The 15122-nt window shown below is 37.5% G+C and overlaps 1 protein-coding gene across 1 annotated transcript; it reads left to right on the forward strand.

Moving 5' to 3' along the window:
* Positions 1-10299: 10299 nt before the first annotated feature.
* Positions 10300-12865, forward strand: LOC131781062 (uncharacterized). The gene is made up of 2 exons (XM_066173503.1): positions 10300-11433; positions 11759-12865. The coding sequence occupies exons 1-2, from the start codon at positions 11242-11244 to the stop codon at positions 12122-12124; spliced, it is 558 nt and encodes a 185-aa protein (XP_066029600.1). The 5' UTR covers positions 10300-11241; the 3' UTR covers positions 12125-12865.
* Positions 12866-15122: the final 2257 nt, after the last annotated feature.

The following is a 15122-nucleotide window of genomic DNA, read 5'->3' on the forward strand; positions in this document are numbered from 1 at the left end:
TTTATTTTCAAGCCGCCATTATGGCTGGGAGTTTTCATTTGAAGTTAAAAAACCAAGAGCTTCGTACATACCTAAAATTTGTCCTCCAGCACTTTGTTAGGAATCTTAAATTTGGAACTTTCTATTATTTATAAGCATAACAAGGACAAAACGAGGCTTTTGTTTACTTCTTCTCAGAAGTTTGGGTCGGACGTAGTTAGTAAAATATGAAAGAGGAAACTTTACTTTTGAAAGGAAGAAGGCTCCAGGAAGTAGCTTCCAAATGCATCACCCCAAGCCCTGCAAGTCGGAAGGAATTTGGTAACAATAAGAACAAGAGGGCCAGGATCTAAGAAATCTCTAGCAGCAGACTTTAAATTTCATGACGTACTGGCTGCAACAGAAGACAGCAGCTTAGGGTCTGAAGGTGCATGTATAAACAGACTTACACTGCTAACTCAAACTCGCAAGGGAACAAAATATGGTTCACGTTAGGGAGTGTTTGAGTTAGCTAATAGTAATTGACTGAAAAACATGGGTCAAGGGAAATCAGAGTTGTTCGAGTTACTGGTAGGTTTGAGTGAACCGAGTTCGAGTAAGCGGGGTCCTACTGGACTTAAATTGAAGTTAAATTAACTGCAGAGCCTTCATGTTTTTTTAGGTTTTAATTTGTAAATAAAAGTTAGATTGCCATTGAAACATAATTTTCTAACGATATGCCTTCCCATGGGAGTTTGAAATTCCTGCCATAGCCACATCCATCAGTGATATCTGTCAATGTCTTTATAATGTTTATTCACTGTTATACCGGTAATCTAGGAACAGGCGTTGAAGAGGTGGATAAAACACCAACAAGAAAACCAAACAAGAAAAGAAAGCGAAAGGGTAAGGATTAAGGAGTTTGTAATATGCATGTGCTCTGATTGGCTAAGTTCTATAGCTAGTATTATTCTACCGCAATGCCCATGGGCCGATTACAAATATTAGCTTCGTGATCATGTTTTTTATCATTTAGTGGTATTAGATTTACTTTGAGTGTTAATCAAGTCATCATTCAGAATATTATGTATGTATATGTACATATATTTACATATATATATATATATATATATATATATATATTTTTTTTTTTTTTACAATATTGCAGAAACTGATTGGTATAACTCTGGTGTTACCGTTACTGTTATTATAGGGACTTAATGCAGCAAGGATCATTTGACTTTGATTTAATGATCTCCATCACAAAATGTACTACAAATTTAGTTATTTTGTGGTCAGGAGTGTGTTTTGAGTGTATTTAATTTTCTTTTACCTGAAAGGATTTAACATTTTATATTAATAAATCAGGTTTGCCACAGTCAAGGAAAAATCAGAAAAAAAATTCCTTTTTTTCAAGGTCAGAGATCATTGTGTCAATGAATCGCACATCATTTCATGGAAATTCAAGATTCTACTTGGAAGTCAATTAAAAGTCGGAACATTTTACTCTTTGTAAAGCCATCAGGTTTCTGAAAATGTTTAATTACATCAGTACTGTTTCAAAGATAGGATAGTCAGATACCTTACCTCTACAAAAATAGTGCCTATTTTATATCTATTTTATATCTGTTTTTCAAACTATTTTTCCTTATTTTTTGTGCATTTTTTCTCTATTTTTCCGGACTATTTTAAAGCTATTTTTAAACTGTTTTATACCTATTATTTTGAAGCAAAAAATATTAAAAAAATAGTCTGGTTGGCAGGTCATAACTACTGTAAAGATAGCTTTAAAATAGAAAAAAATGTGTAAGCGATTTGATGATAAAATAGGATTAAAATAGCATTAATGAAACAGTTATAAAAGAAAATCGATATTAAACAGGCATAAAATAGCGAAAAATACACAAAAAATAGGGAAAAAATAGGATATAAATACATTTAAAATAGGTTTAAAATATGCATAAAATAGGAATAAAGGAGAAAAAAGTTGAAAAAATTGGGATCAAATATCTATAAAATATAATTAACAAATAGAGAAGCCTTGACTGTGCTCTGTTTTGTTATAAAGCACGCAGGAAGCGGCTAGAGCACGAAAGAAGTGTAGGGAGAAACACGAGACGTAGTTTCTCCCCACTTCTTGAGTGCTCTAGCCGCTTCCTAAGTGCTTTATAACAGAACAGAGCACAGTCAAGGCTTCTCTATTTGTTTTATAATAAAGAATCCGTTAAATTCCCCATGTATTACTTTCAATTTTCAAAACAAACTTTATTTCCAAAGCGAAGAACAGTGTCGTCAGCATGCTCTATACTCTCATAGAGCACGCTACAATAAGCCAATCAGAATCCCTGTTAGAATGGTTCAAATAATCTGATTGGCTGTACAAGACAAAACCTGTCAAAAGTGTCAAACCATCAAAGTTCAAAAACCATCAAAGTTCACACTCTGCGATAGTTTACAAACTAAAATAATTCGGCAGGTCGAATTTAACGCTTTTGCCTGAAGTTTTTAAATCAGAATCTTGAAGTGAAATGTTCAGTGAACTTCAGCCGAATTATGGCTCATAAAAACACGCGGGTTTTTTCACATGACAAGGTAGAAAACAAACTGTTCAAGGCGAGTGTTTTTTAAATGAACGACAGCCGAATTCACCGGAACATGAAGATCGCTCGGGATGACAGCGCCGCAAAACTCGGCTGCAGTGACTGAAGTGACTTTCCACTCAACACATTGGAAAGGATATCAGAGCGAGCTCTTATTTTTTCACTCGAAGGGCGGCCGATGTAGTTTCTGAGGCTTGCTTTACTGTGATGACCGGAGATCGGCATGATAAGTGAGCCGTGATGGACTTCAGCATGATCATATTTGCCCAGACACCGTTATGATTAGTATGAATTTTAACAATTATGCCAGTTTGGTAATATTTTTCATCATTTCTGTTTTGTTCTGTTTTGTTTTTGAACTCTGAACTCTATAGACTATACGAGTGTTGGCTGTGTTTGATTCTCATTACCGTACGTAAGCTTGCAATCTAACTGAGCGTGAAAATCTTTAAAACTCGGAATGTCTATTTTGTTTTTCCTTTGAGGATTTTCGTATCTGCCCACGTTTTAATAACGTAAATAACGGCGCCTGGTATGTTTACAAACCTTTCCTTGGTTCTTCTGTTACTACTTGCCAGCTCGCTTGTTCCGAAATTTCACTTTCAATTATCGGAAAAAAGCTAAAAAGAAGTCCCGGAAAAGGTCGAACATGGTACAATTTGGCAGATGGCGTGACAGCTTTAGCTAAGTTCTATGCTCTATACTCTCATAGAGCACGCTCTTTCAACCAATGAGAGCGTGCGTTATATCTGAACTTTATTATAACATAAAATAGGGATAAAATAGGAAAAAAAACTTGAAAAAATAGGATATAAATACACTTAAAATAGGTTTAAAATAGAGCCTCGTGTATATGCAAATCGTAGGAAAAATGTAATTCCTAGGAATGAGAGGTGTGAATTTCACAGTAAATTTGAAATGGGAATTCCTAAGATTTCCTAGAAATTCCCAACTGCTGTAACTAAAAACCTAGAAATTCCCAGAAATTCCAAGTTAATAATCAACAGGACTTTGAATTCTTAGAAATTCCCAGGAATTCCAACTCAGAGCACCAACGACTTTCCCTGAAAGGCTGTAAATCTAAAACTTGCCAGAAATTCCTAAGAATTTTCAGGAATTTCTAGGAGTGTTTAAGAATTACTAGGAATTTTAAGCAAAAATTGAGGCAACTAACGTGAAATAAATAATTAAAATTATAAAATCGCAACTAAAAACTCAAGTATTCAATGAAATTTATTTACATGCTTAACTCAGGTTTACATGTAAAATAAATTTGATTGTATATTAACATCAACAAGTAGTTATATTAGGATGGAATTTGATTTCTTGTTCTTTTCTTGAAAACTTCATAAGAATTATCCTTAATTACAGCTATTCATAAACATATTCCTAATCAATCATTAAATTTGGTATGATACAAATTGTATATAAAATCTGTTGATCCTTTTCCATAAAATGCAATAACTTGAATTGTATTTACTGCAATAAATACTATCAGTCAAAAAATAGTCTTTATATGAATCATTTAATTTTGGATGATGATACAAATGGTATTTAACCCTTTCGCTCCTAGAGTCAAGCATTGACTTGATTTTCTGTGGTTGTAACTTCTTTGGAAAGAGCTCTTGTGCGCGAACACTCAAATGTAAGCTGTCAAGAAGCACTTTCATGTTTTACTATATGTTGTTATTGATTCTGCACATTGAAATTCAAAGATTTCTTCTCAATTTTGACTTAGCACTCTTGGGAGTGAAGGGATTAATTACAGTTAAATAAAAGTGATTTTTTTAAATTAAAATCTCATTGTAACTGTAACAGTAAATTAGAATGAAGTTATCATAAACTGCAGACATAGGTGCTGTTTGTCTTTTTTTCCTGGGCTCGCAGCTTTCTCTGTTGGCCTCGAATGAGGTTGTCTACTGGAGGCCTTTCCATTTTGTATCTGGATTCCATGGCATAAAAAAAATAAATGAGCTCAGACAAGGCCTTAGATAGCTATAAGGAAAAGGGCATTCACTGGAATCCTAATTTAACAAAGTGCACCGGGATTGGGAAATCTCTGTTATACTGAATGACTTTTATATTGGAGTTAGCACATCTCTTCCATAGATTTTACTAAAAGAAGGGCTGAATACATTATTTTGTTTTTATCAAGGAGGGCTTCTTTATGTAATCAGGTTTGGTTAATCAGCTTGTATTATGAATCTAGGATGTCCCAAAACATGACTAACTAAAAGTAATCTTGAAACCTTTCTAACAGATTTACTTCATTGTAAAGTGTAAACTTAAGAAACGGCGGCATGCAAGTGACTGTTTCGATTCTCGGAATTATTCGAGTTTCAGTTGCGCCAAGCATTAGGTAAGCTTAATTGAAGCCCTTATATCTATTATATCTAATATTTTGCTGTCTTGAAAGTTCACATAAACCGAATTCAACTGTATCTGTATTCAATAAGTCCAAGAAATCAATATAAACTTAAGCCATAACATGAATGAGCTGGCTCCAAGAGCCCTTTGACTAGGATGATTATGTAGAATTATGAACTAACCCTATTTCAAATCCCTAACAATACAAACACGGGAGAGTACATGTGAGTTGGTCCATTTTGTTCGGCACACTGTATATGCAAGGCTTACCACTCTAGCTCTGAGTATCGTAATAAAGGCCACACAAGATCGAGGATATTTAATACAGTCCTAGGGTCATATCTTGGTCGATAGAGACAATCAAATAACAAATTTTGTGGGTTTTTCAAAGTTCCCTTGGTCCGTTGTTGCATTATCTGAAATTCTAGAGGATTTAGAGAATAAACCAGAAAAAAGAATGCGAATGCAACTGCTTTGTTAAATGCTCTGTTCATTTGTTCAGCTCCTTTTGAAATTCAAAATCCTTGACAGTGCCTACCGGCCGATTTGGGTGATGTCGGCGTATCTGAAAGTTGTTTTCTTTGTATCATTATAAAACCTTTGTTGCAACTTCCGAGGTTTAATCAAATCAAATTTAAGTGGCCTTTTATGCTATTTTTGTCGAACAAGGTCAAGGTAAACACGGAAAAATAAACTTCGCCTTGGAATAGAGCCATCTCTAAGGCACTAAGTTATTTTGGTCGCGCAATGTCGTGTAAACTTATTTTTTATAGCTGTCCGTGAGCCAGATCTGTGGTTCACTTCAGCTCCACTTCAGGCCCTATTGAAAACCCCGCCGTACATGGGCGAGGACTTTTTACGCCGATTCAGACTCTAGAGCACGCATGATTGCAACATCCGATAGGCAATTAGGCAGTGAACCTTTAACTTAATCACAATTGACGGATATCACCTACGAGCCAAGCTGCGGTCAGTGTTGAGAACTATAATGCCAAGTTGTCAAACTTTCTTTAGTCTTCCAATATTGCTCAGTGTTATCTACTGTCAATGATGCAAATTTATATCACCAAGTTGATAAAGAACACTTAACTGAACTTTTTTGCATTTTCTGGTTGATAGCTGTATTCAAAAATTAAAAATAGTCGCCCTTGGCGCCCAGCAAGTTCTCCATAGTTCTCCTTAGTTATTTCCTTTGAGCGGAATTGATCATATGGTAATACTGCACTTAAACTACAGTTTTTCTCTATTAAAATCCCTATTTGAGATTAACTCGAATTAGATGACTATAAACTCACTCGTTTTCCGTTCGGCTTGATCGGCTCGACGATCGTGACGATAGCCTCTGCCTTTGCAATCTCTGAGGAGAGGGGCAACTTGCAGTGAAACTGCCCGATGACTTCTCGGTAAAAAGTCATCATGCCTCGTGATACAGCTGATTCTTTCGTCAAAAGTTAGCTGTAGATTACCTAGGAAATTTCTCATAGTGCGAAGGAATAAAATGTTATGATTGAGTTTGTGGTGAATTGAAATGAAACTACAGTATATGTGCGTGGAGTCTGCGTTAGATTTGTGGCCGCTCGGTCATTGTGAGCTTGGATTTTTTGCTTCTCGGATCGGGCGTTCGGAAATGGAGTGTGCAGCCTTGGGCTTCCCTTATGTATGCAGTAAACCTAGAAATGAATAACCCGCCCAAGTGGGTTCTTTTCAATATAGTAAGCGATCAGATAACAAGCACTGCACTGTGGAAATAAGGTGAGGTATTTTCATTGAGAATTTGACTGTATTTCTTACTCCTAAGAGCTGTCGTAAATATTCCCATACAAACTATAATTTCGCCACGACTCTTATTTAGCAAGATGATCATCTCACAACTGGAGCCTGGGCCGCCTGTGCTCTAAGTATACAAGTGAGCGTGGAATTGGTGGATATGTTGTTCGTGACTTCTTGCGTTGTTTTGAAAAATAATTGTTCATTCGTTCTGACCTTTGATGGTCTGAGATATGCAACACCTGTTGTATTCTAGGATACCTAAGACGTTCAAAACAACTTCACGGGATCTGGAGTCTTAAAGAAGACTGAAATTAGCGGGTTTACAGGAGGCAAAGATATCGCTTTTGGAACATGTCGTTGACTGACTCACCAACGAAGTGAAAGTCATAAAAACTTAATCAAACTTGAGTCAGGGAGTAGGCAATCATCATCATCTGTTCAAAACAGGCCTGCGACGTTACGTAACTTGACACATTTGCAAGGGTGACAAGCATATACTTTTAACACACGAATAACACGAGGTAAGCTTCTAAAAGATAAAATATGCTTAAATGTTTCAAAGATCGACGTTAATGTCTTTGTACAACAGGCTGATTAGACCACTCATGGAATATGGGGATGTTATCTGGAACAACTGACATAATTGTTGTTCAGCTTTTCTGGATAGTGTGAAACCGCTGTTTGATATGTTTTCATTATCCTTCCACGTGGAAATGTATGGATTGTAAAGGGAAATTCCTGTTTAATCATTCCCGGAAGTGAATCAACCGTCATCAAAACGAACAAATCCTCTATCAGATGGCACTGAGGTAAATCATCATCATGTTTTCAAAACAGGCCTGTGACGTTACGTAACTTGACACATATGCCGCAAGGGAAACAGGAATATACGTTTAACACAAAAAAGGTGTTTCGTGTTGACATAATCTAGTTTTTGTTTTTGCCTTGTCTCGCTCATACATCGCCAGTCAGATTTCCCGTCGCCAATTGCAAAAGCTGTTCAAAAGTTGATCCGTGGTTATGTTCCAGCCGCATGCAAAGTCTACTCAAGGTTACATCATCAGACGTGTTTCGTAGAAAGCAGGATTTGCCAAAGGGAGTCTATATTAAAGTGATTACACCAAAAAGGACTTACGAAAAAAAAAACAACAACAAACTTAGGGTGATTGAGATATTGGACTCTATGGGATTGAGTTGGTAAAGAATGTTAATTTGTGACCACATGACCGCCGATGCTTGTCTGCGTATGGCTACAGTTTTGAACCTTTCACAACTTAAAATTAAAAGTTCATTGAGAGCTTTATCAGCAATTCATCGCAGCCAATTATTTCAAATTTAATGTTTCGTCGTTTCTAACATCATCATTATCGAGGGTGTCTAAATACTTCATATGGAAACAGCCTTTAAGGTATTTCGTTTTGTACACGGTTATGTAATTATCTTCGAATTTAAAATCTTCGCGACTAGCAAATTTCGCGCTCTTCGCGATTTCGCGAAAAAAATGTTACGAAAATCAGGAATGCGAGATCAGAGGATGCAGATTATTTCCTGTGTAGTTCAACGGTGTATGAAAATGTCTTGCCCAAGCTTATTTCAAGCCCTAGCTCGTAACGGCAAAGCTGAATCGCAACTCATTGAAAAGAGTTTTCTGAATTAGGGAAAAATGAGCTGGTGGTGCCTTTAATGATGGTCGACAAATATATATCTATTCTTATGATGAGTCAATCATTTGCTTTCTCATAAAAAGAGTTTTAAATGACCAAGATTTGGACGGTTCTTCTATTGATACGAATAATCAGAAATTTTGATAACAAATTTGCAGGCGTTGTAAAAACATTAGTAAGGTATTATCACGTTTTTTGAACTGAATGATGCATTGCACCCTGTGTTGGAAAACCGGTTTGATCGAGAATAACCTGTTTTGATGCGTCAATCATCCATTGTTATTTGCCTTGCTTTTGCCTTTGAATTGATGCACCCAGGCCCAGCATAATCAGTTGAGTAAGTCAGTAAAAGTGTGAACTACTACAGCTTACGAGTCTTTGAATTCTTTTTGCAAGAAACTCTTTCTGCAAAAAAATTTACAGCTCCACATGGCGTCATCTAAGCAAGTAAGTGATTCAGTCCTGAGGTTAACCAAGGGGTTCGATTAAGTATTGTCTCAAGTTTTTTATTTAGGGGCTGAAGCTATGGCGTTTGATGTTCAATCTGTGTGACACTCCCTAAATATTGTCTTTTCTAATTAGAATATTGCATTTTTGAAACTCTTTTATCCTGAGGAAATATTACAGGTGCATGTCGCTTTTGATGTTAATTATCCAAAAGAGAGTGACGAATGATGATTTTATTATTATTGTCGTCCATTGCATGGTTTTTGTAGGATAGAAAAAAAGCATTAATCACATTGAGAATGTGCTCTTTGGACGACTAAGAAAAGCGAAAAAAAGCTAAGTTTATGAAAGAAATGTTTTATCCCCGTTAATGAATCAAATTGTTTCTCAACATATGGAGTGCAAAATGAGGAAAACCTTAACTATTCCGTTCCCTCGCAAGGCCCAAAGAAACAGTGGATTGAAATGTCGTGCTTCTTCTTAATTTCATTCGGCTTAGAAATCCAGTTAATGGTTAGTTTTTTTTTGTCTTTTCAAATCAAGGCTGTTGACGCCATGGTTGGTCTTTTACTATCATGAACGCATAAACAGGGGAACTAGTTAGAAGACAAATAGGAACCATTAATTTTCGAGAAGTTTCCTAGTACATATTAATTTAATCCAATTCAACAAGTCCGCTATTAAACCCTAAAAGTAAACAAACAGAAGATACGCCCCAAGTTAAGAAGATGATAAAGTCGTTCAAATTGTGGCCATAAAACGTTACAAGCCCATATTTTCTATTTGGCAAGACGTCGTCTTTATAACAATAAACAATATCTTGATGTGTCGCCAGTTTCGTCTTTCGTCTTGCTCAGTCATAAGGCCAAAAGGAATCATTGTTATGTAATCTATCGCTCTAACGTAACACAGACACAACGTATTTATAAGAGAAAATTACCATAGTTGATCGCCTGTTGAAAGAACTAAGCTGTTAGATATGCCTCAGGTTAAGAAAATGATAAAGTCGTTCAACTTTTAGCCATAGAACGTTGCAAGCCCACAGTTTTTCTATCTTGTCTTTGTAACACAAAATAATATCTTGATGTGTCGCCGGTTTCGTCTTTCGTTTCGCTCAGTCATCCGCACAAAAGGAATATTGTTATGCAATCTATCGCTCTTACGTAACACAGACACAACCTATTTATGGACGAAATTGCCATAGTTAATCGTTTAGTTTTTCATTTTCCTGAATAAACTGCCTGTTGAAAGAACTGAGCTTAATCAGTTAAACTCAGAACTTTCTATTTCGAGCGATTAAAGTAGTATTTGAGCAACACACTCCGCGTTAAAATTTTAACTGTAATCACAGGCGGCCCAAGCTCCAGCTGTGAGATGATCATCTTACGTAATAACGGGCGAGGCTCAGTTTGAAAAGGAGGTAGGGTTTCAACGGTCGTGTGTCAAGGTTGATGTGGTCGCGGGCTGTTAGAAACCTCTAAACTAGAAATTTTTGAAGCAAACTGCGGCTTAGCGTCGGTTTCACGGGGAAGATTGAGTTTGTAATGAATTGAAATGAAACTACAGCATGTGTGCTTGGATTCTGTGTTAGATTTGTGGCCGCTCGGTCATTTTGAGCTTGGATTTTTCGCTTCTCGGATCAGGCGTTCGGAAATGGAGTGTTCAGCCTTGGGCTTTTCTTATGTACGTTGAAAACCTCGAAATTAACAACTCGCTCAAATGGGCTCTTTTCATCAAAGTAAGCGGTCAGATAACAAGCAATACGCTGTGGAAGCGAGGTGAGGTATTTTTTTTGAGAATTTGACGTATTTTTTTATTCCTTAGAGCGCTCGTAAATATTCCTATACAAACTCTTATAATTCCGCCATGACCGTTATTGCGTAAGATGATCGTCTCACAGCTGGAGCTTGGGCCGCCTGTGCTACAATCACAAGATGTCAACCTAGTCAGCCCTGTGGAAAGTAATGTGCTCGAGCGAATTTGGAAAGTACAAAATACACCCATTTATTAGAAGTTACTTAATGGTGCGCACAACTTCAAAACTCTCTCTTTCTGGCCACAAACGCAGTTCTCGGTCGCTTTGTAAGCATGATTTTGTAAATGCTTTGGGTCAATCGTTCTCTTGCTAACCTCACGACTATATTGATCTAACAGCTATGATGTGCTAAATGTATGGCCCCAAATGGCAAATGTTTTGGATTCTGGCCGTCATAAAAAAGGAATCGTTGAGCCTTAGATTTTCCGTTTATCTTTCAACCTTTTAGAAGTCAGACGTCACCGTAGATTACATATCGAAGAACTGCCCAGCATTTCTCGGTGGTGGCTGCCCATATGCCAAGCTTGCCCAAGAAAAGAAAGGCATCTGTGCCAAATGTCCTCCTTTCAACAATGGCTGCCCTTTCAAACAATGCAAGACCGTGGGCGAGCTTCAAGACATGATGGGTCAGATGCGTGACCAGTCCAAAGGCGAAGCTCAATGGATCGAGTTTTTGAAGGATGTTGTCTTTCTTAGTAAGGAAAAACACGTGGAGTACGGAACTGTCTCCCCTCAAAGCTTCTTCGAAGGTGGCTGCCCCTTTGCCAAAGACACCGAAGGAAATGAGATTTTGAAACCTGTATACACTGTGGTAAGTAATTTCGATTTCAGAATGAAAATATTGAATTGAAACCATCAATAAAGAGCTTTCTAACGTATAGCGTAGATGCAGGAATTTCTTTTCTTTCCCCAGTTTTTTAAGCAATGCCAAACAGTTGTCAAACAGTTGTCACTGTTGTGTTTTTCCCACTTTCAGAGCAAATCTCGAAACATGAATCATGCTACAGGATCTGAATCTTACCTGAAATGAAGAAAATTGTGATTAGCTCACGACTGATTTATTTGAGCTGTTGTGTAACGGTTCCCAGTGAATATTCTTGTTCCTAGTTCAATTCTATCTTCCCTTTAACCTACAGTTTCCATATTCTTTGACGGTTGAAGAGATCGTCAAGAAGTGCCCAGTTTTTGGCAAAGGTGTGTGCCCTTACAAAGGTCTTGCTGATGAAATGAAAGGAATTACCGGAAACTGCCCTGGTTTCAAACACGGATGTCCTTTCAAGAACCTGACAACTATGGGTGAGTACGTGGGCAAACTGGCCGAAATGCGAGATACGATAGGCACTCCTAAGGGTCGAGCTGCATTCGAGAAGTTGATGAAGAGGGTTCATGAGATCTCCGAGGAGGCTGAGAAGAAGGCTGGACCTTGGCCATTCCCTCCAGATACCTGCCCAATCTTTGCCCGTGATGCACATGGAAAGCGCATCATGCCAAAATACAATTAGGCTTCCTCACAGTGGAAGGAGAAGGATCTGACAGAGCCAACTGGCGTTTAAGTAGCTTTTTCAGAAATGACTTTTAATTCCATGTCGTTGTCTTGTTTGAGAGTAGGTTTTTAAGTCAGTCAGTTTCCTCCCGATATTTTGACTTTTATATACAGGTTGTGGTTTTGGGATCTTTATTGGTTGGGTGAGAAGCCTCAGTATATGATGAGATGATGAGATAGGTATGAAATTATCTATGGAGAGCTCCCGCTCATTCAGCCGGGCTGTAACGACCCTATTTCTTAGTGTAGCGTGTATGGAACTGCCTGAGCAAGTGATACTACTTTCTAATATTTTGTTATATGTGCTCCTTGCTACTAGATGTTTCGGTGTTGGGCTTTTTTTGAAGAGGTTTTTTTTACTTATCTGGCAATAAACAACTCCCCTCCCTGTTTTTAAAGTGTTTATCCTATAACGAGATTAACGTAGGGATTTCGGGTCATTCTTAGGTCATAATCGCATCTGATCTTGTCTTCAAGCGCAGCTTCAACGCTGTAACAGTATTCAACCTTTTATCTAGGAATAGAAGAACAATAAAGCTTTTATCTTTGGGGTTTTAAAATTATTGTCACGTTTAGTTTGTGGTGATTTAACCTCGACAACGTTTTTCTGCATGGGGTTCTTAAAGGAAAATTAACATGAAATTATATCAGTATGTTTTTATGTGTGGGCGGCCACTCGCCATCTCAGTTGCAATCAAGTTCGCATATATTGTTGAATCATGTCCTTTATCTTGAGATTACTGTCAACAAAATAGGGTGCCTTCCGGACAAATCGTCCCTCGTGCGCTACTTTTAAGGAAACCATTAAAAAAGCTGTGGCGTTCCAACACCGCCAAAGTTTTATTCAAACATACAAACATTAACTTGTACTTTGCAATATTAACTGTAAACTTTCAACTTGTGATTCAAACATTTATATAAGCCTTTTGAAATCCAATTAGAACATTTAATCCTATGCTCCAAACAAACAAATAGTCTGCTAAAACTTTCAGTCAATCAGGTTTAACCACAGGCAGCCCGAGTTCTAGCTGTGATACGATCATCTTACGAAATAAGAGTCATAGTGAAATTATAAGAGTTTATATGGGAATATTTCCGACCGCTCTAAAATACGTCAGTTCTCACAAAAAATACCTCACCTTACTTCCACAGTGCATTGCTTGTTATCTAACATGCAAACATGCAATTCCAACACTTAGCGCAAACAATCAGTGCAAACATTCAATTCAAACATTTAAGGTAAACATTCAATTCGAACATTCACTGCAAACATTCAATTCGAATATTTCACGCAAACATGCAACTTGGCAATATTCAGTGCAAATATCATTCCATCTATGTTCACTCCGTGTCCTGGGGCCAAAATCCTGGGACTTCTGAAATCCGAAAGGCGCGGGAAACCAAATTGCGTTTTCTTTGCTTTTGGAGTGCTTTGTACGTGTGGCATTAATTATTTTGCGATTTTTACAGCACTTCAAAGCTAAGTTTGAGAATGTTTATTGCTGTATGTTGTTTGCATTATCAAGGTTTAGTATTTGTGCTTTAGAGTTTATAAATTTATTTCACTTATACGCCAGAGGGCTTGAGGACATGGCACAGAAGAACCGCAGTAGGATCTAGTCTGGGTGACCTCTAAGCATTCTTATGCCCACACCAGGATATTGTCCTTCAGTTTTACGGGCAACCTCATCAAGGGAATCATCACGGATATCACTGTATTTATCTGCGAATAAGCCGCGTGTGCCCAAATGGTGTATTCTAATTCGTTCTTTGCCATTCATTACCTGCAAATGCGTGTACTCTTTCACACGAATGCGATCGCTGGGGAAATTTGCATTTCACTCCAATTAATGGTTTTAAGATGCTTACCTGCGATGAAAATAACGCGAAGTTGATCATTCAAATAATTGTGGCTAGAAAAAGTGCTCTTCGTTTTGATTAGTGCAAGTGGATTTCGTTCATGTAACATGTCTGAAAACGTAAGAATTAGCTGTGAAGTTCATTATGAAACACTATTTTTAATAAGGGATTGCGTGCAAAGACAAAGACCATTCTTCTAAAATCCACTACTTAAGTAATGAGATAACTAACCATTAACCGCCAGGATTAAAAGCCAGAAGTATATCATGTGGCGTGCTACCTAAAGGGTATCACCATATGAAGTCTACAGGAAATTTCTCACGCACCTGCGGATCCTGTCTGGCATTACTACAACAGCTTCCATTTGCGAATTCGACCTTGAATTCTAGTAGCAATTCAGAGCCGGAATCAATCACAGAGGAGCAAAATATTACATCAATGTGGACTGAATTTGACAATACTGCTCAAAACTATCGTTTAAATTTCAAGCTTAGGCACGTCAATGCAAACAGTATTGGGGGATTCAAGTTTTGTGAAATCAGAACTTGGCTGCTCTCTGGTAGATTTGACATTCTTGTTATTTCGGAGACTAAGATTGATGGAAGTTCTCCAGATAGTCAATTTCAGGTCGAAGGCTTTCGCCTGTGTCGAAGCGACAGGAAGGCCGGTGGCGGGAGACTTATGATCTATGTGAGGAGTGATATCCATTTCGTAAAAGTAAAATATCTAAAAGGACTAACTCCAGAAGAGTGGGCTGCATTTAGAACAGAGACGATTATCCTTAAGGTCAAACTGGGCAGGGGTTGGATTGCAGTTGTAGGCGTTTATAGACCTCCATCAATTCCGAAACATAAATGGACTAGAGATCTTTCATCTATTTTCGAAGAAGTCTCTACAATTACAGACTGTTTTCTACGCTGGAGATTTCAACGCCGATCTGTTGAATCCAGACAAGCCTCCCAAGGACGGTAGAAATCTTTTAGACCTGATGGAAATCTTTGGTCTTGATCGCTTGATTACAAAAGCTACTCGAAAGACGAAAACATCAGAGACACTTCTTGATTTAATTTTGACCAGTAACAAGAAAAAGACATTGG

Source organism: Pocillopora verrucosa, chromosome 10 (genome assembly GCF_036669915.1).
Source record: "Pocillopora verrucosa isolate sample1 chromosome 10, ASM3666991v2, whole genome shotgun sequence".
Lineage (NCBI taxonomy): Eukaryota > Metazoa > Cnidaria > Anthozoa > Scleractinia > Pocilloporidae > Pocillopora > Pocillopora verrucosa.

Excerpts from the sequence above, each read along its gene's own strand:
- LOC131781062 (XM_066173503.1), top strand. The coding sequence starts at position 11,242 with ATGATGGGTCAGATGCGTGACCAGTCCAAAGGCGAAGCTCAATGGATC. Across the intron at positions 11,434-11,758 it reads TGAAACCTGTATACACTGTG|TTTCCATATTCTTTGACGGT; the intron begins GTAAGTAATTTC and ends TTTAACCTACAG.